The following is a 20,375-nucleotide window of genomic DNA, read 5'->3' as shown; positions in this document are numbered from 1 at the left end:
AAAGCATTTCAGTTTATTTGTTCCTCCAGCATATGCTTGCTATATGTTTAACTACATCCACAGTAAAACCTTGTTAATTCGAAGTCATCGGGACCACAAAAGATCTTCGAATTAAGTAGGTTTTCGAATGAACCGAACACAAAAAAAAAAAATGCAACCCAGGCAAAAAATTTCGCTGCAGGAATGCACTATTTTTATTCGGCGTTCTTTGGATTTCTTAAAGTAATCAGAGATGCTGGTTTGCTGCGTCCTGTAGTTTGAGGCTCCAAAGATCATGTTTTCTAGTTGACCAACTATGTGCAGCATTTGAGAATTTTCACTGTGGCACTCAACAAAACTGCGAATAACGTTCAGCGATCCAATAACTTCCCCAAGAGCAGGTGCTCGGGAGGGCTCGTTAACGTCGTCGTCATCATCGCTGTCATCGCACGTCATCATCGCTGCCATCTTTAGCTTTCGCTGCAGCAGTCGTGTTGGTTCACACCGGAGCATCGGCCACAGCCGCTTCAATTGACTTGGCGTAAAAGCGTGCGCATTTTTTCCTGTGGCACGCGCCAAGAATGAGGATATTAGAAGCCCGCATGCACATCAGAACGGCGATGACATGCAACTGCCCTTCTCGTACCACTTTAGCAGATGTAGCAGACGCGCCTATCGTTGCTATCGTTCTCTTCACCCTGTTGCTTGCCTTAGCTTTGGCTTGGCTTGACTCGACTTCGTTGGCAATGTCGACAAGTTAGTAATCGAACGCTACGGTTTGAGCAGATGTAGAGGACGTGCCTATCGTTGCTATCGTTCTCTTCACCCTGTTGCTTGCCTTAGCTTTGGCTTGGCTTGACTCGACTTCGTTGACAATGTCGACAAGTTAGTAATCGAACGCTACGGTTTGAAAGCAACGATCACATATTCTAGTGGAATTTAGCACATCGGAAAATAATTATTGGACAAAAGTGGGTTTGAGGCGTGTCTTTTTTTTTACTATCGTCATTGTCATCATTTTCAAATGACATTAGTTTTTGCTTTGTGACAGTGCGCTGTGATAATGACATTAATCGCAACAAATGTCATTTGTTGGAAATGACATTAGATTTGCCGTGTGACAGGGGTATTACTGCCCTTAAGGGCTCAAACCGCCACAAGCACATTCGAAATGCGTCCGAAGTTTCAGATGTTCTGATACATTGACTCTATGGGGTACGTGGTGGTGCCGCGAAGCTGTCCAAATTATCGGGCATCCGGAAAGTTGGTCCTTGACTGTACACTGGCAACTCCTCCAGCCGAAGACAAGGCGTCAAAGATGATTCATTAAGATTCTTGTCTGTTACTCAAGCCGGCATTACCGCGACTTTTGACCGTTTCAATAAAATTACAGCTAATTTTCCCCGATAGAGGGACAAATCCCCTTAGTTTTCTCCGAGTACTCAAAATCCCTAAGAATTCCCGGTTTACCCGGTTGGTAGACACCCTGTTTCTTGTGCTGGTCGATAAGCTCATACCTTGGTGGCAGCTGTGCATTTTTAAAGCAGCGAGGCTTTCCACTCTTTAAACTACGAGTAGCGGCAGCTTGTGTTTACCGCACATGTTGGCACTGAACAGAATGGTCATTCTTTCCTTGCCCTGCTTTTGACCCGTGGCGCGGTGCCCTTTGCTGCAAACGTTTTTGTGGCATCATCTTGTAAAAAACGGCTGCCTTGTCAAGGTTGTACACATCGCCTGCACCGTATCGCTAAGCAACGGAGCCAATGTGTGTTTCTTCCAGTCGTTGACGATGCTCTTGTTTGCAGTGCCGCTCTCGCCACAGACTGCTATGAAGGTCAAATTATTGCGCTCTTTTAAACAGCTGAACCATCCATTGTTACACTTGAACTCTTCGTGCCCAAGTTGCAGAGCCAAGTCGTTGGCCTTCTCCTGCAGTATCATTCCATTGACGGGAGGGTGGGCTGATTTTGCTTTCTGCAGCCAGCGAGGCCACCTCGCGGCTCCAAATGACCGTCGTTTCATCGGGTTTGCGGTGAAATGGGGATCGGGAATTGCCGCATAGCACCCCAAATCTTCGAATTAACTGGGTTGGCCTAGGCCGCCAGTTTGAATTGTCTGGCCAAATTTACATTGGAAAATACGGGACCGCAGAAAACCATCCAATTATCCGGGATTTTGAATTTTAACAGAGTTTGAATTAACAAGGTTTTACTGTATATGTATTATGCCCACTACCATGCCACATTAGCCTTGAAGACATAAAAATTAAAAAAAAAATACTATTTGATCAGTTGCACACGACCTTGCACACATTTCAACAGCTGCAAGCAAATCCACATGGACAAATACCTAGCACTACCACTGCAACTGTGCCCTGCTTGCAACACTTGAGGTAGACATCAACAGCAGTTGATGTCTACCTCTCCTGTCTTTATCCTTCATATTTGCTTCACAAATGGTACATTTAAGGGTCCTTATTGCACCGCTGCTGGCAACCAAAGTTGTTTCTGTCTATTGAGAAGTCCAACGTACAAGTTTGGCACATTGCACACACCATTTACAACATGGACACAGAGCTGCCCAGAAGGCATACCCTTCTGCACTTTCACTAAGCAAAACGTACACGAGTAAAGCAGCAGGCAACATGACAAGACAATATTTCCATAAACAAGAGCATTTTCTAGTGTCCTTGTAGTTCCAACACACCTTTAATATTACCATCAGTTATTACCCATGCAAGAATCATGGGAATCATAGTTAGCATGAAGGAATTAAAACTTTATAAAAGGCTCTCATCCACTAAAATCAGTCTGCATAGGCAACGCCATCAGGGGTATGTGATGTCACTCACCTTCACCTCTGCAGTGAGCACTTCGTTGATTTGCTTCAGCTTGTCCTTTTCTGTAGAAGCATCAGCAAGTGCACACTTAGCTTCAGCTAGCTCGTTGACGGCAGATGCCACCTTGACCTCCAGCTCCTTGCACAATGACCTTGTGGCCTCATTTTGGTCTTGCAGGTTGTCATATTCATTCTGAAGACTCTGCATCCATTAACCGCAACGGACAAAACCCCGCTGTTAACAAGCTATCTGGTACAGCAGCCAACACACTTAACAATTGAAAAATTGTGGATGATCAATGGGATTCATGCGACAGTAATGCGTTAGGATTAGTTTTGCCCGTTCTGCCCCTTCTGTAAGTTTCTGTCTGCATGGAATCATGAGACGGACACTGACTAAATGCATGAATGGTCAAACGATGTTGCTGTCCTTCTTGAAACTCCGCAGTACACTTACACCTTGCTTCAGCTGCTTTTGCCAAACCATCTTCCGTTCCTTGTCCATATTGACTGTGCACTGCCAACACCTTGTTAAGTTAATTAAGCCAGTTAATTAAGGTACAGGTAATTAAGTCACTCGAATCCGCGACTTTTCCTGGTAGTCGAACCCACGATAAGATAAGAGGTAATTAAGGCTCTTGAACCCACGAGCTTTGGTGGGAGCCGTACCCTCGACCTTAGGTGTTAAATAATGCAAAGTTAGGACACTCGAACCAACGACCTTTGGTGGGAGTCGAACCTACATTTGGTGTTACATAGGTCAATGTTGATTAAGGCACAGTTCATTAGAGTGAAGGCACCTGAGCCCACAACATTTGGTGTTAATTAGGGCAAAGTTGATTAGGGTTCAGTTAATTAAGACTGAGGTAACTAAGGCACTCAAATCCACGAGCTGTGCTAACAGTTGAATCCTCTACCTTTGCTAGGAGTCAAACCCATGAACTTTGGCGCTATATCATCATCATCAGCCTATTTTATGTTCAGTGCAGGACGAAGGCCTCTCCCTGCAATCTCCAATTACCCCCTGTCATGTGCCAACTGATCCCAACTAGCGCCTGCTAATTTCTTAATTTCATCACCCCACCTAGTCTTCTGCCATCGTCAACTGCACTTCGCTTCTCTTGGCACCCATTCTATAACCCTAATGTCCCACCGGTTATCTAACCTACGCATTACATGACCTGTCCAGCTCCATTTTTTTCTCTTAATGCCAATTATAATATCAGCTATACTCGTTTGCTCTCAGATCCAAACAGCTCTCTTTCTGTCTCTTGATGTTTATGCCTAGCATTCTTCATTCCATCGCTCTTTGCGTGATCCTTAACTTGTTCTCCAGCTTCTTAGTCAGTCTCCAAGTTTCTGCCCCATATGTCAACACCGTAAAAATGCACTGATCGTACACCTTCCTTTTCAATGATAATGGTAAGCTTCCAGTCAAGGAGCTGACAATGTCTGCCGTATGCACTCCAACCCCTCTTTATTCTTCTGTAAACTTCCTTCTCATGATCAGGGTTCCCTGTGAGTATTTGACCTAGCTAAATGTACTCCTTCACAGACTATTAAGGCTGACTGGTGCTCCTAAATCTTGCTCCCTTGCCCGGCTATTCATCATTATCTTTGTCTTCTGCATATTAATCCAACCCTACTTTTACACTCTCTACTAAGGTCCTCAATCATTTGTTGCAACTTGTCCCCAGTGTAATTGAACAGGACAATGTCATCCGTAAACCGAAGGTTGCTCAGATATTCGCCGTTCTCCCATGAACACAGTGAATAGCATTGGAAAAGATTGTCTTCTTGTCTAACCCCTTTCCTTATAGGTATCTTCCTACTTTTCTTGTGGAGAATTAGATTGGCTGTGGAATCTCTGTAGATATTTTCCAAGATACTTACTTAAGCGCCCTGTACTCCTTGATTATGTAATGCCTCTAGGACTGCTGGTATCTCTACTGAATCAAATGCCTTTTCATAATCTATGAAAGCCACATAGAGAGGCTGATTATACTCTGCGGATTTCTCGATTACCTGATTGATGACATGCATGTGATCCATTGTAGAGTATCCCTTCCTGAAACCAGCCTGTTCCCTTGGTTGACTGAAGTCCAGTGCTGCCCTTATTCTATTGGAGATTATCTTGGAGAATATTTTATATAATACTGCAAGTAAGCTAATGGGCCTATAATTTTTCAATTCTTTAATATCTCCCTTTTTGTGGATGAGTATACTGTTGGGATTCTTTCAATTCTCTGGGACCCTTGAAATCGATAGACAGTTCGTATAAAGGGCCGCCAGTTTTTCAAGCATTATGTCTCCTCCATCTTTGATTAAATTGACTGTTATTCCATCTTCTTCTGCCACTTTCCCCCGTTTCACATCTTATTGCTAGTTATTGCTGTAACCTGTTCATTACTGCTTCGAATGGAGGTATCGTGGCTCCTCTGGGCACTGTACACGTTAGTATAGAATTCTTCCGCTGCTTTTACTATGTCTTCCGAGATTGCTGATGATACTGCCCTGCTGATCTTTAAGTGCATACCTCTTGGCTGGTCCTATGCAAAGTTTCGTTCGCATTGATTTCATGCTGTGTCCATTTTTTACGGCTTCCTCAGCCTTTCTGACACTATAATTTCGAACGCCCCTTATTTTCTCCTTCTTGATCAGTTTTGACAGTTGAACTCTATAACTTTAGTTGGACACTTTCATTCTTTGTCGTTTCTTTATTAGGTCCATTGTTACTTGGGAAAGCTTGCCTACTTGTTGCCTTGGTGCCTTACCTCCCACTTCATTGCTGCCTCTGAAGCCAGCCTAGTTACGGTTTCATTCATTGCCTCTATGTCATCATCATCATCTCTCTGTTCTAAGGCTGCATCTTTGTTTACAAGTAGCAGCCTGAATTGGTCTGCTTTTACCCTTTCTGCGTCTAGGTTGGCCTGTTTCTTCGTGATCAATTTTACTCTTTCTCTCTTCAAATTTAGGTGACTCCTAGACCTCACCAACCTATGATCACTGCACTTTACTCTACCTAACACTTCAACATCCTTCACTATGCTGGGATTGGCAGAAAGTATGAAATCTATTTCACTTCTTGTTTCACCATTATGGCTTTTGCAGGTCCACTTTCTGTTGCTACACTTCCTGAAGAAGGTGTTCATTATATGCAGCTTATTCCCTTCCGCGAATTCTACCAGCATCTCTCCTCTAGCATTCCTAGAATCGACGCCATAGTTGCCAATTGCTTGTTCGCCAGCCTACTTTTTCCACACATTTGCATTGAAGTCGCCCATTACTATAGTATACTGAGTTAGTACTTTTCTCATCGTTAATTCAACATCTTCATAGAACTGATCTATTTCATCATCATCATGACTGGAAGTTGGAGCGTAGGCTCTTATTAAGTTTTTTTACTACATTTATTTTCTCATTTCTGCTGTAGAATTCGTCAACATTGCCCACAATGTCCTTATAGATTAGGAATCCTACTCTGTACTGCTTCTTATCTGGAAGTCCTCTATAGCAGATGTCATGGCCACTTGTCAGCACTGTATAAGCCTCACCATTTCTAACCTCGCCAAGGCCAATAATATCCCAAACGATGCCTGATAGGTCTTTAGAGAGTCCTGCTAGACTAGCTTCACTGTAGAGGCACAATTAATTAAGGCAGTGTTAAGGCTCTCGAACCCACGACCTCTGGTGAAAGTCAAACATGCAACATTTGGTGTTAAATAATGCCAACTCAATATAGTTAACACTTAAACCAACGACCTGTACCAATTACTGTACGAGTTAAGGTAAAATTAATTAAGATAAAGGTAATTATGGCGCTCAAACCCACAACCTTTGGTGGCAGTCGAACCCACAACTTTTTGTGTGAATTAGGGTGAAGTTAACACAGTTAAGGCAGTTAACACAGTTAACCCTTTCGCTGTCACGGACGTACCGGTACGTCATCGTGCTTCCCCCCCCCACAGTGTCACTGACGTACCGGTACGTTCTCTATCGTGCGTTCAAAATTTCGCGCCCTAGCGCAAAGCTGGTGCTCCTGGATTGGCCACGCCATCTGTTGACTCTTTCTACAAGTTCGTATATTCGGCCCGACCTGTGTTAACCCATGTATTGAAGAGTACGGTGCGACTGCCACTCCCCACTTTCTCTTTGCTGAGTGGCGCGGTGGCTCCGCGTTCGCTGGATCATGCGTCGCGCGCGTGTGGTTATGGGTTCAAGGGTTGTTCTGCCATCTCTGCTGGTTTGAAGGTTTTTATTTTTCTTCTGTTGGTGTGTCTGCTACGGTGCGTCAAGTTCAGGCGCACGTGCCGTTGCCTCTCCGAAAAGAGTGACTCGATTGCTGCTTTCGCTCTCTCGCCGCACCCTCGCTTCCGACTTGCAGCAGTAAACGTAAAGCCCTTCGAACTTTGTTTAGCCTTTTTCCATCTCCCTCTGTCTTCTTGATCACGCAACGTCCCATTTCTCTCCGTTGTGCGGGCTACTGAAAGCGCATCCTCCCTGCGCGCGGTTACTTTCGGATGGCTGAGCGCGCGGGACCTTCGTCTGCTCATTGGAGCGGTGGCTGAATTCCGATTGAGAATACGAGCCGAGCTCAGATTCGGACTCGGACAGAGTCGCATGCGAGGAAGAGGGTTCCGCATCGTCAGATTCGGATGTTGAACGGATGTTATAGTCAGGCTGCTGATGATGATGATGTTTACTAACAGCAGCTGCAGAACACTGAAATGTGCATATTGCATTGACTATGTTATTTGTATACCAATCATAATCAAAAATAAATTGCTATGATCATTCCCTGTTATGCTCGTTCCCTGAAACCAAGCCGACACTGGGGGTGCGTCACGGCCAGAAAGGTCCGACAGCGAAAGGGTTAATTAAGGCACTCGAACCCACGACCTTAGGGTGGGGGAAGACAAGTATTAGGAAGTAACAATGCATTCGGATGAAAATGTCAAGAAATTTAATGTCTCCTGAGCATGCAGGCTTTCGCCTTCATCCTCTTTAGCACATGCTAAAGTGACTCAACTTTAACATAGCTGTACCTTAGGTAGTTTGTAGCTACCTTACAAAATTTGTCTGAACCGTTTTAGGTGCTCTTTAACCAACAAGTTTATGCTTTTATGTGTAAGCTTTGGCTCTATTTATCACACTGTTCGCAATAAAACCCTCCAACTGTTAGTCAGCACTAATTCTGTCAGTCTTTGCTTTCCAGCATTGTTTACCTTCACAAGCCATGCTGAACCAACCACCCTACCATTGCACACTGCTGCAATTATATAAGACACCATTTCAAGCCAGGAAGAGCTAGCACTGGCTCAATAACATTGCGAAGCCTGCAACTTTTGTTTTGCTAAAGCTCTCAACAGGCCTTCAACAAAAGCACGAGTCTATGTTAAACACATAGTGTTGCGCAGCTATCACAGTTAAAATTAGGATTCCACACATTAAAGACATCTTACCTGAAAGTTCTGTACAGACTGTTTAGATGCTTGGGCATTTTTTTCAAGTTCCTGCTTCATATCAGACAACTCTCTTTCCATGAAGTTCACCTGGCAAAAAGAAGGCACAAGGAAACTTATCTTTTATTCCTAATGTGATGAAGCCTTACCTGTTTGCTCTTGTCTGCCACTTCTTTCTTCAACTTAATGATCAAGGTTTTATATTTCGTCAGCTTGTCTTCTTTTTCCTGCACTGAGCTCTGCAGATAGGCAATCTCTTTGTCGCGTTGTTGCACCTCCACTTCAGATTCAGCTTCAGGCTTTACTAGACGTGTTTTACTAGAGGGCTCACCAACAGAAATGGTGTCCAGCATTTGCTCAAAGCTCTTTATAAGAGCCAATTCAGTAGCCAAATCTTTGCACACTGCTCTTGTGATAATACAATAAAGTGATGAAGAAGGCTCTTCTTTAAAAGAAGCAGACTCCAATTTTCCTGACAGTGTAGCGTGCATGCATCTTGCTTGAGAGAGCACATCTGAGTCTCCATTTCCATCTGAAAAGACTTGTGAGTGCTGCTGCCTTGAAGCATGCACAATGAGCTGAGACAAAAGTTTCAGCATGGTTCTGTGAGCACTGTACCATTCACGCAGCATATCGTGCTGCATGCCAGCTTCATTATTAGATTCAGGCTGAAAGACAGCACACAACCTGGCACATTCTTTCTCATAAAAGATCAGTTGGTCCTTAAGGTGAGACAATTCCAATGTCAAACCTGCTAATTCACAGTCTTTCTTCACAACATCACTTTTGCACTCTTGTAAATACCTGTTCCTGTCTATCAGCAATGCCTCTAGTTTTTCAGACTGCTCCAACTGGTCATCTAGCTCGCCATGGATTCGGGCAAGGAGCTTAGATTTTGCCTGCAGTTCTGCTTTAAGTTTAGAAACTTCTTCACAAATACATTCCTGTGTTTCCGTACTGGTCAGCAAGTGTGCTCTTAGAGATGAGCAATCTTCAGAAGAATGTCTGTCTACATCTCTCACGCCTTCCACTCCACTTCGAAAGTCTGTGCAACATCGTTTGATCTCAACATCTTCCCACCCTCTTTCACCAAGTACTGGAGCTGTTATCACTTCGCCAGTGCCAACTCCCTCCGTTTCCAAATGCTCACTACTAATAGCTGGGTTCGGTGCTTCCCGATCTGGTGGTGTTATCTGATTAGCCCTTTTTAGATTTATTTCCAACTTGTCCCAGTGAGCTCTTAACTCCATGTATTGTTGCAGCAACGAATTGAAATTTTCTTGAGCTTTTGAAATTATTTTCCTAGAAGAGTCACATACACACAATTCATCCAGAACTCTAGCATGCTCCTGTTTAAAGCCTTCAAGGTCTTCATAGTCTTTCCTGATTGTTATAACCTGTTCAAGAATATCTGCAAGGAACTGATCTTTTTCTTTAAGCTCCCTTCTTTTTTGTTCCAAGTCATTTTTAAGACCTGAAACTTGGGCTTGAAATTGTGATTCCAAGTCGGCCACTTTCTCTTCCAGCAAGCATACTTGATGTGCAGATGCGTTAAGTTCTTTGTTTAAGCAGTCTTTCCTGCTTTTCTCAAGCATCAGTTCCTCTTCTATAGCTTGCTTCTCAAACTGAAGAAGGTCTACAGCCCTCATGTTTGCATGCAGTTGTTCCTGCACTCTTTCCGTTTCCCTTTTGAGGCGCTCATAGGCCTCAGCAGAAACTGCACCTGCACTGTCCTCTCCAGGATTTTCGCCACCAGCCCCACAATCATCACTACAATCATTCAGCACAAGTGTGGCCCCCACTCCTGGCAGCAGGCCTTCCACTTGAATATCCACCAAATTTCGCTCAGCTGCTTCCAGAATGAGTTGGCAGATTCGATTAAATGCCTTTAGCAATACGTGTGGCTCCATATTGCCAGGAGTGCAGTCCCGAAAGGCCTCTTGGTATTTCAAAGCATGCAGGGCCATATCCTTCAGCTGCAGGCGCAACATCTCCACTTCTCGTAGTGACTGCTGGTCCCTGCACTCTGCAGCTTCCAGCTCATGCTCGAGTTTCTGAATGTGCAGCCTGTCATTATCAAGATCGGCCTCCAGGCGCCCTGCCTGAGCTTTCAACTTCTCACATTCTTGCTGAAGTTCTGTTGCTTCATCTTCCAGGAAGCTTTGAAGGTCCTTTACTTGGCAGAGTTCATCAACAATGTTCTGTTTTTCATGAAATGAGTGATCAAGCTCTTTTTCCAGCAAAGAAACCTTACTGATGGAAGTTTGAAGTTCTTCAAAAAGTTGCCGATCAGTATTCTTTATGCTTGCAAGTTCTTCCTCCAAATGTGCCTTCTCCGTTTGCATTTTCTTCAAAGCCTCCTCTAAACATCGAACATTAATGACTGCACTTTTTTTCTCCTGTTCCGCAACCTCTTCTTGCTTTTTCAGTGCCACTTGGGTGCCAAGAAGCTCTGAACTCTTTGTTGGTGTGCAGTCAATATCCACTGGATATTCCTGCAGCGGACAAGGCAAGAAAGCAGCCTTCAAGTTTTCAATAAGCTTTTCCGATTCAATCTGCTGGCAAAGAGAAACTTCCAACTCATGCTCCACATTTTGGTGCTTCTCAATTTGATTTGCAAGTTTGTCCTCCAGGTTTCTTATGACGTCCTCCAATCGTTGAGATTCACTGAATGCTAAGTTTCGGGCTGTTTCTAGCTCATCAGCGAGCCTCTGTTTCTCAGCGTCCGTCTCGCCAAGTTTAACTTGCAGGCTGTTGACACTCTCCTGCAGTTGTGTGTTCTCGTTCATAGCTTCAGCAAGCAGTTTTTCCAGGCTGCTGTTGTCATCCAGGATCTTGGCAAATTCCTTCTCCTTCGCCTCAAGGTCCTCCTTTGTTTGATACAGGTCAGACACCTGCCTCTCCAAACCATGCTTCTCTTCTTGCAGTAGATTGCACTCGTTCATTTTCTCATCCCGTTGATTCTCAAGCGAGGACCGTTCCTCCAGCAGCACAGAGATCTTCTGCCGAAGGTTGGCTGCCTCTTCATTGGCACTCTCTGCTTGCTGCACCAGAGCCTCCCGAGCTGAGTTGCACATGTCACGCTCTTGCATTAGGGCACTGCACTGGGACAGCAGTTCCTCAATCTTCTGCTTCATGTGGCTCTGTGACATTTCCAGGGTGGCCTCTGAACCAGCAGCTTCTTGGGCTTTATCTTGCTCAAGTACATCCAGCTGCTGTTGCAGAACGGCCCGTTCTGCCTGAAGCTGCTTCTGTGACTGGGACAGCTCCTCGACTTTGGAGTTGGCTACCTGCAGAAACCAATGACACAGGTTGAGGTACCAGACACAAGTGCTCCTAGAATACTTGCTATTTTTTTACCAGTTGGTTGTTCATTAACAGAGGCGACGTCACACGAGACCAGGAAAAAGTATTTTCTTTGATACACAACCTTACTGGTTCTCGAAACATGTCTATTAGTGTGTGTGTTCTTTCTTACCTTTCACTCTTATTGTACTGTTTCTTTTATTTTTTGACACTGCCTAAGCATGTTACAACATCACATAAATAGTAAACCCTAATTGCTTGAACATGGCATGCAACTGGAATAGTTATGAAATGTCAACATAATTTTTGGAAAAAAAGAAGAAAATTGTTTTTCACTATTTAAAATACCTGTTCTTTCCTGAAAAGAATTTTGTGGTAAAAAATTAAGTACAACTTTGCAACCAACGATTAGGCTATAATTTTATGCATCCCAGTCTATGTTGCAACTAATACATTTTGTAATAAAACCATAAAAACACAAGAAATGATAACATTTATGGCAGTAAGGAAACAGTTAAAAGCCCAAAGCAACACAATGACTATGAGAGACACCATAAAATATGTTCATTCTAAGAGATATTTATTGCTTGATGTTTCTTGAAAACTAAATACATGTATGGTCAATGATAGATTTTTCAGACAGGCCTGATAACTTGGACACCTTCGCGGCAGTGCCACGTACCCACTAGGACCAATGTATAACAATGTCTGAAATTTGTTTTGTTGTGACCGCGGGTCCAAGAAGGCATTATTGCAAACTACCATAGCTACCATTTTGATCATCTGGCACCCTCGAAACAGCAGCCTTGCACATCGATCCGCTGGCAGCCGTAGCCACAGCAGTAATTGTAGCCATTTGTGTTTAGCCGCATGGTGTTTAGTGTGCGGTCGTTTTGTGCTTTCATGCATTCTGCAATGCTAGGCCTAGCTGCTTCGACGTTCGCTACCAAGCTGCTTGCGGTTCGGTGCTGTGTTTTAATTGAAGGGATCCACTGCTGTCAGCAATGGCACTGACTCCACCTTTGGCATCCTCACTGATAGCTTCGAAGCAAGGAAAGGGTCTCAAAAATGTTGCATAATGCCAGTGGCCAAAAGTCAGCTTCACCACACTATAGCGGTGTTATGCGATCAAGCATACACAATGTACAGTCGCCGACTGATTTTTCAGACCCCAAAAATTCGGACATGCTCAATTATTCGGTCTGCTTCGCAGCACCGCCATTCTCCCCATAGACCATAACGTATAACAACTGCCGAAAGTTTGGACACCTTGCAACCTCTCGTCTGATTTTTCGGACACTCCTTGAGCCAACTCGATCGAGAGCACCATGCACCAACTCTGACCGGTGCATGGTTTGACTTGCTGAACGGCATTTTTGTTTTGAACGGAGCCTCCTTGCTGCCCCACAAAGTGGCGCTACTGGAAATGCCCGCTCATTGTCATCGTTACTGCCTGGTTCAATAGAGTTGCTATAGCAGTTCCGGTCTCATCTTAGTAAGCCATGTCAAGACAATCCCGCAGCTGATTTGTTTGTTTCTTCATGCACGACGCTACGAGTAGGCCACGTTTTTCGTTTGTGCGATTGGTGTCGGCGTGACGGCGTGGTGGTGTTTGCTTTGTGTGCTTTTACGAGGTTACGGTGATCCAACGCGGCATACGGAAACATCGCATCAAGTGTCTAATGGCGCCGACAGTGCTCGCGCAAACTGCGCTGGGGCATGCCGGCAAGCGGGTGCCGGGAGGCCTAGGATTTGTCGCTTTCTGATGTGCTCCCTATTGACGCCGAAAATGTTCTGCGGAGACCTGTGCAACGGTTGCATTGCAATTCCAGACACCGTCTCATTTGAGTTTCACAGGTGCTGACACTGCCGTACTGACATGCGCAGAACTCAACGACGGCGAGATCATTCGTCAGGTTTCTGCTGCACCACCAGACGATGACTCTGAGTCGGAAGATGACACACCATTGCTACACTGCCATCGCATGCGGAGCGTGTGCTGTGCTTCAGCCGCCTATAGCGACTGTGCTTTCAGCCGCCAATTAAGGCCATACGACCCTCTCCGAGATTCAGGCTTATCTGATTGCGCGTAAACAGAACAGCGTGCAACGGCGCATTCACGATTTCTTCAAGCCTACTGCCAGAGCCCGAATAAGTGTGTGGAAATAAAGGATTTCTTTCTTTCTTTTTCTTAATCTGCTTTTTCGGACATTACCGCAGTCCCTGTGAGGTCCGAATAAATGGTCGGCGACTGTATTGCAATGAAGCATTCCAAGAGCAGAAAGAGGCCACTGTCACGGGACATAGTATGCGTTCCTCAAATTATGCTCACATGCACCTGCTATCTCCTGTCACAGTGTATTGGCACGCCTTCAGAGTTATTTCAGACGTGGTTGTGGCAATTTGAGCCATTGACAGCAGTAAAAGGCATGCATTCATATTTTTTTTTTTTTGGACTGCCTGAATTTTCGCAAGAAAGAGTGGTTACTTTTGCACATGCTAATGATGATGATATGTGGTTTCTAATGGTGCAAGGGCCAGTTATGGCCAAAGAGCACCATGACAAGTGGTAATTTAAAGGATTTATTGTGAATGGCATGGACAGTGAATTCATTATGGTAGGTGTGACATGGCTGTATAAGGGCCTAAAAATTATCACTGTAAATGGCGTAAACATATAGCTACTAAAATAATGACACTGATTAGTTATGGACGTGGACGATGGCAATTGTGTTTTGATAAAAAAATACATACGAAAACGAAACAACAGTTACACTAGAGCATCAAGACGGCCCTCGAATACAAGGGCTGGTAATCACGTGTTAAATTTCCTGGCCAAATTATTTTCAGTGTCGGTTTCGGCTAAGAAATCTAAGACTATTTGCAGTTTAAAAAGCGGTTCATCACTAAGAAAAAATGCAGGGTGAAGAGGTATATTTTCCCGATATGCAGAAGGGAAATACTTTTTCCTCTTTGTTTCTATTGCAGGGCACTGGATAAGAACATGGGGGACTGTCAAACTATCGCTGCACCTACTACAAGTAGGAGAATCCCCGCCAGTCAAGAGGTAGGAGTGAGTACTGCAAGTGTGTCCTATATTCTTAATCGGCAAAGAAGTGCTTCCTTGTACCGTGCTGTTTCCTCACTTATCCAATTCCACAGTTTTGGTTTTATAATGTGTAACTTATTGAATGTTTGTGTATCCCACTCTGCTCGTCAATGATTCCTCAATTTACGGCGCAGAAAGGGCTTTAGGTCTGTGGCAGGAATGGGGATATTTCTATCTGTGTCGCTAAAACTCACTGACGTAGCATTTTCGTCAGCAGCTACGTTGCCTTTTATACCTTTATGGCCAGGTACCCAGCATAGAATAATCGCTTGGTTGCACATATATGCGGAGCACAACAAGCGGGATTCTCATGCTTTCGTAAGCTAATTAGGGCTCTCACGACACTTAATGAGTCTGTAAAGACAACAGCACAACAAGCGGGATTCTCATGCTTTCGTAAGCTAATTAGGGCTCTCACGACACTTAATGAGTCTGTAAAGACAACACCCTTAGCGACATTTCTGTGCCTTATGTGTTTAATAGCCGAAAATATAGCGTATGTTTCTGCTGTAAAGATACTGGTGTGTGGGTTTAGTGCCCCAGATGTTGAAAATGAAGGCCCACGAGCTGCTTAAGCAACACCAGCAGGAGACTTCGAAGCATCTGTGTAAAATTCGTCACAGGAATACTTCTCTTGTTCAAGAAAATGTGATTGTATGTGAGCCTCAGGTGCTTGTTTCGATAATTCTAAGAAAGAGATGTCACATTGGATAGTTTGCCACTCCCAAGGCGGTGGAAGCCGAGTGGGGGCCATTAAGACATTCTCAATGCCTGTTTGGTGACCCCTGTTTTTTCTGAGAATGCTTCCAACCGGAGAGACAGAGGAGGCCGGACACCTGGGCAGTTACGGAACAGCCTGGCCGTGGAGGAGTCGTGAATAATTGAATGACATGGATGATCCACAGCTGATTTTACCTTCAAGGCATACGAAAGACTTAAATATGTCCTTTGGTAGTATAGGGACCCTTCATAAGATTCGACGTAAAGGCTTTGCACAGGACTAGTTCTAAAGGCGCCCGTTGCAAGGCGGATGCCTAAGTGGTGGACAGGATCTAGCATTTTCAGAGTACAGTCGAACCTCGATATAACGAAGTCCAATTTGCAGCCGAAAATTTCGTTAAATTGCGAGTTTCGTTAAGTCGAGGTTCGCATGTTTCAGCAGTCCAAATAAAGATGCAGGTTCTTGGAACACTCCCGGCGTATGGCTTCTTGTAGATAGCAAAATGACAAAGATAACCAATAAACCCCGGAACTAATAACACAACCAAGAGCGTGATGCCCGATAGCCAGCGGGTTCGAACGTATTTTTCTCCATTACGCATACGGTGAAGAGCAGGTCTGCAGCAAGCGTCGCGCCTAGTGCTTATAGCTGCCACTAGATGTGGCCATCAGTGCCATCATCATCATGATTTGTCATCACTAAAAAAAAAAAATTCCTTTCACCAAGACATGGCAACCCGTGGCGCAAAGAAAAAAAATTATGCACATAACAGAGCTATCAACTTGAATATTCTTTCGAGGAAAATTGGAAGCAGTATTAACTTGGTGGATCCATGAGGCCACCACTTACCATTAGAGCGCTTAACGCTCGCAGCCATCAGATGATACCGCGCTCAGTAAAGCAATGACGACATTGATTCATGAACGCTGGAATATTTTATTTAACTTCCCGCAGAGCAATTCTACACAACTCAGGTGGAAGCGAACTCCATCAGCTTCATCTACCGCTTTTTAATATCACAGAGCGCAGAGCAGCTGCCACGAGTCAACGACATCTGTTGTGTACACCATACTTTCGTCACCGTCATTGTACTCACGGTGGAGCAGGGCCTTAAAATTAAGGCGAAGGTCTGGGCTTGTTTCATGACCATGTCGCACTTCACTGGCAGGGACCGATCATGCATTTCAGTGACGTATGCCGCAAGCTTAGCCTACAGCTCCGGAAAGCGTCCAGACTTCGGCACGCGTCACACGTCAAAATTTCGCTTTGCTGCAGTCACCACTCTCGCACCACCCGTTTGTGATTTGTTTCTTCAGCGTAAAGGATGACAGCCCTCTTGAACGCTGCTGTGAAGGAGTGCCGAACGATTAGTGGGTCTGGAGCACTCATGACGACTGGGGAAGCATAGAAGTAGCACGTAGCCGGCAGTCAAGTGGAACGCGTCAAACCAATGCCAATGCCTTTCAACAGTGAAAGAAACCCGCGAGCCGTGTCTGCTCTTCCATAAACTACCGATACTCCGCGCAAGCGCCGCCGTTCTGAGGGTGCCGCCGCAAATTGGAACAGCGGCGCTTCCATCAACTATCGACACCCCCCATGAGTGTTGCATGCACTGTAAAACTCCCAAAAATGTTGAAAAACCCTTTCTAAAAGCGAACAAACACGTGGGATAGCGAAAAGATACCGGTAGGGCCATAGAGCAAACATGAAATTGTAACTACGTTGTAGCTCCCGTTGGTCTCGCTTTTTTGGCGGGGCCATGCTTTGGTTTCGATTGTAAGTCGACCCACCCAACTTCATACTTTCAAATTTAAAAAAAGTGGTAACATTAAAATTCAAACAGCGCTAGACGACAGGACCAGAAAGAGGAGGAGACAAACACGGCGCTGTCTCCTCCTTTTTCTGGTCCTGTCGTCTAGCGCTGTTTGAATTTTATTGTTACGGTGGAACACTAACACGCCCAACCCGCTGCCCTTCTTAAAAAAAGTGGTCGACTTACAATCGTGTAAACACGGTAATCAACTGAGAAAACGCGCCCAACGACCGCTGTTCGTAAACTTACTTTCGGTTGGCGCTTTCCCATTCAAACACGCCGGTGACGTCATAACGTGACGCATTCTGGAACTTCTGAAGCACTCCGGCTAGCACTACATGAGCGCGTCCGCTGCGGGTTTCATACGTACACGATAGATGGCGCAGCGGCACATTCTGCTCTAATTCTGCTCCACGTATTGAAGCGCGCCGGGAAAATTTGAGCATTAAAGGGCGCATGCAAATCGCTGCATGCCCGGCTAAAGTTTTTGTCTGCCTGTCAAGGAGGCACCTGGTACATGTGTGCGATGCGCGAGGACTTCGTTAAATCGGAAGTACAGTATAAAGTGACCTCGTTAAATCGCGAAAAACAATACGTGGTTTTCAATGGGGCAGAGATTGGGAAAAATAAAAAGTGCGTTATTTCGAGAATTTCGTTAAATTGAGGTTCGTTATATCGAGGTTCGACTGTACTAGGTCCAACAGAATTATAGACTATGGCCCCATAGTCAAGGCGTGTTAATATCAGACTTTTGTACAACTTTATTAGGCATCTCCTGTCGCTTCCCCAAGCTGTGCGTGACAACAGCTTGAGCAGATTCATAGTCTTGAGGCACTTTGCCTTAAGATACTTCAGATGTGGCACAAAAGTTAGCTTACTGTCTAGAAGGATCCCTAAGAATTTGTGTTCACAGCTCACAGATAACCGTTCTCCATTGACATTGATTACGGGGTCCGCCAGTATAACCTCTCTTGTTCGAGAACAGGACGCACATACTTTTTTGAGAGTTTAGCTTAAAACCATTTTCGTCCGCCCACTTAGACAATTTATTTATGCAAAGCTGTACTTGTCGCTCACAGATACTTAGATTACATGATTTAAAGCCTATCTGGATTCTTCACTCCACACATACTCCCCAATTAAGAAATGTGTAGTACATTGTTACGAGCAGCGCAACGAGTAGCTTTCTTGGGCTGTTTCAGTAGTTTTCATGCTAGGTATATCAAGTGGTCAGTGGTCAGACTCGAACAAGAAAACGATAGTTCGCTCTCTCTTGCTCTCTCACCCACTCTCGCTCATTTGTTCGGGTTATTCACTTACATTGATGATCATCGTCGCTGGTTTCTCCACAATTTTTTATTCCAGATAAGGAAAAAATGGACACAGTGTGAAAGCAAATCAGCATGTATGGATATACGCCATATTTATGTCAAATTAGTAACAATTTTCTCAAAAGCTGGTAGTAAGAAAATGACTAAACCACTTTCAGGCAGTTTGGTGCCTCAGCCACTGTCTCTACAAACATGCTTTCCATTTTCTGTAGCCCTGGCTCACCAGGGAAAATATTTGTAAAATTAATTTTACGAGCCTGCAAAGGAAGCAATTTAAATCATGCCCAATAAACTTACTTCTCATATGACAAGTGCACTCATGCAATCAGCACATCCCACTTGAAAAACACTCACCCGGTTTTCAGCCTCAAGGCAATGTAGCTCTTGTTGAAGGCACTCTGTACCTCGGGTGAGAGCAGTCATCTTGGACTCTGTGCATTGCAACTTCTCCAGGCATTCCTGGTACTTGTGGCGCCACCTGACTAGATCCTCATTGGATGTGGCTAGCTGCTCCTCCAAGACCTGAACATGCGAGCAACCAGCGAAGTATCAGATCAAGCTGCAAGTTAATTTCATAGTAGTACAGTTAAACCTCATTATAACAAACCGATATTATAACGAAATTCTCAACATAATGAAGTATTTAACTTTTTATAGTTTCTTGTCCATAGAACACTATGTATTTAGAGCCTCAATATAGACACGTGGATTTGTTTATCTTTTACGGGTGAGTGCTTTTCAGCGTCTAAGAAATGTTATCACTCAGTGCGTTTCTCGAATGTTATTGATGGTTCTGTTGTCACCGAAGCTTGTGTAATTTGATTGCATGTGTGACGCGAATTGTGTAGAACTTTCTGGAAGACACGCGGGTACCACCGATTACTATGGAACCTTCGATGACTAGAGTATAAAAGCCGACACGCTTGACTGGGAGATCACATTTTCAACAATCACCGACTGTGTTTGCCGCTATCACTGTGCTTTGAGTGTAGCCTGTTCTTGAGAGCACAGGTTCACCCAATAAAACACTAGTTTCACCATTCTCAGTTTTGCTGTTTTCTTCTCCATCACTACCATGTGACATCTGGTGGAGGTGCTAGTTTGTTCATGTACCGGACACCCCCGACAAGCAGTGATCCAAGCCTGGACTGCAAAGACAACACCAACGTCGTCCCGGATCATCTAGCAAGCCGCCAATTGCAACAGCTGCCCCCGAAGCATGGACTTCTACTTGAGACGACCAAGAAGATTGTGGCCAAGACAACCCCAATGGCTGCCCCAGCATCCCCCCTTCTGCTGCAACAACCTCGGGATCCACCAACCTTCCATGGATCATCAAATGAAGACCCAGAATCCTGGCTGGAGACTTACGAAAGAACCGCCACATTCAACACCTGGAACTCTGATGACAAGCTGCGGCATGTATACTTCATCTTAGAAGATGCCACCAAAACATAGTTTTAGAACTGAGAGTTGACCCTGACAACATGGGCCCTGTTCCGCAATGGCTTCTTGTAGACCTTTGCGAGTGTTGTGAGCAAGGAAAAGGCCGAAGCTCTCCTAGAAGCCCGAGCGCAACTTCCCAACGAGAGCATCGCAATCTTCACAGAGATGATTTGCCTGTTCAGACACACCAACCCCGACATGCCAGAAGAGAAAAAAGTTCGCTTCTTGATGAGGGGTGTCAAGCAAGAGCTCTACGCCGGATTGATACGCCAGATTCTGAATTTGCTTTTGAGGCCACAACCATCGAGAACACACTCGAAATTAGGAACAGGCAGTTCAACCGACGCATGCTCCCAACTACACCGAAGTG

At 44.7% G+C, this 20,375-nt stretch overlaps 1 protein-coding gene across 7 annotated transcripts in view; it reads right to left on the bottom strand.

Moving 5' to 3' along the window:
• Window positions 1–20,375, bottom strand: part of LOC126548191 (uncharacterized) — a 159,225-nt gene that overhangs the window by 120,035 nt on the left and 18,815 nt on the right. For all 7 annotated transcript variants that reach the window (XM_055063106.1, XM_055063107.1, XM_055063102.1 and 4 more), the window contains exons 5-8: window positions 18,914–19,081; window positions 8,429–11,569; window positions 8,280–8,369; window positions 2,831–3,019 (exon numbers count right to left, since the gene is read on the bottom strand). In XM_055063106.1, coding sequence (XP_054919081.1) covers window positions 2,831–3,019; window positions 8,280–8,369; window positions 8,429–11,569; window positions 18,914–19,081 — 3,588 coding nt within the window. The remainder of the gene's footprint in view (window positions 1–2,830; window positions 3,020–8,279; window positions 8,370–8,428; window positions 11,570–18,913; window positions 19,082–20,375) is intronic.

This window comes from Dermacentor andersoni, chromosome 1, assembly GCF_023375885.2.
Source record: "Dermacentor andersoni chromosome 1, qqDerAnde1_hic_scaffold, whole genome shotgun sequence".
Classification (NCBI taxonomy): Eukaryota; Metazoa; Arthropoda; class Arachnida; order Ixodida; family Ixodidae; genus Dermacentor; species Dermacentor andersoni.
Note: the sequence above shows the minus strand (reverse complement) of the source record. Positions and strands in the feature narration are given on the sequence as shown.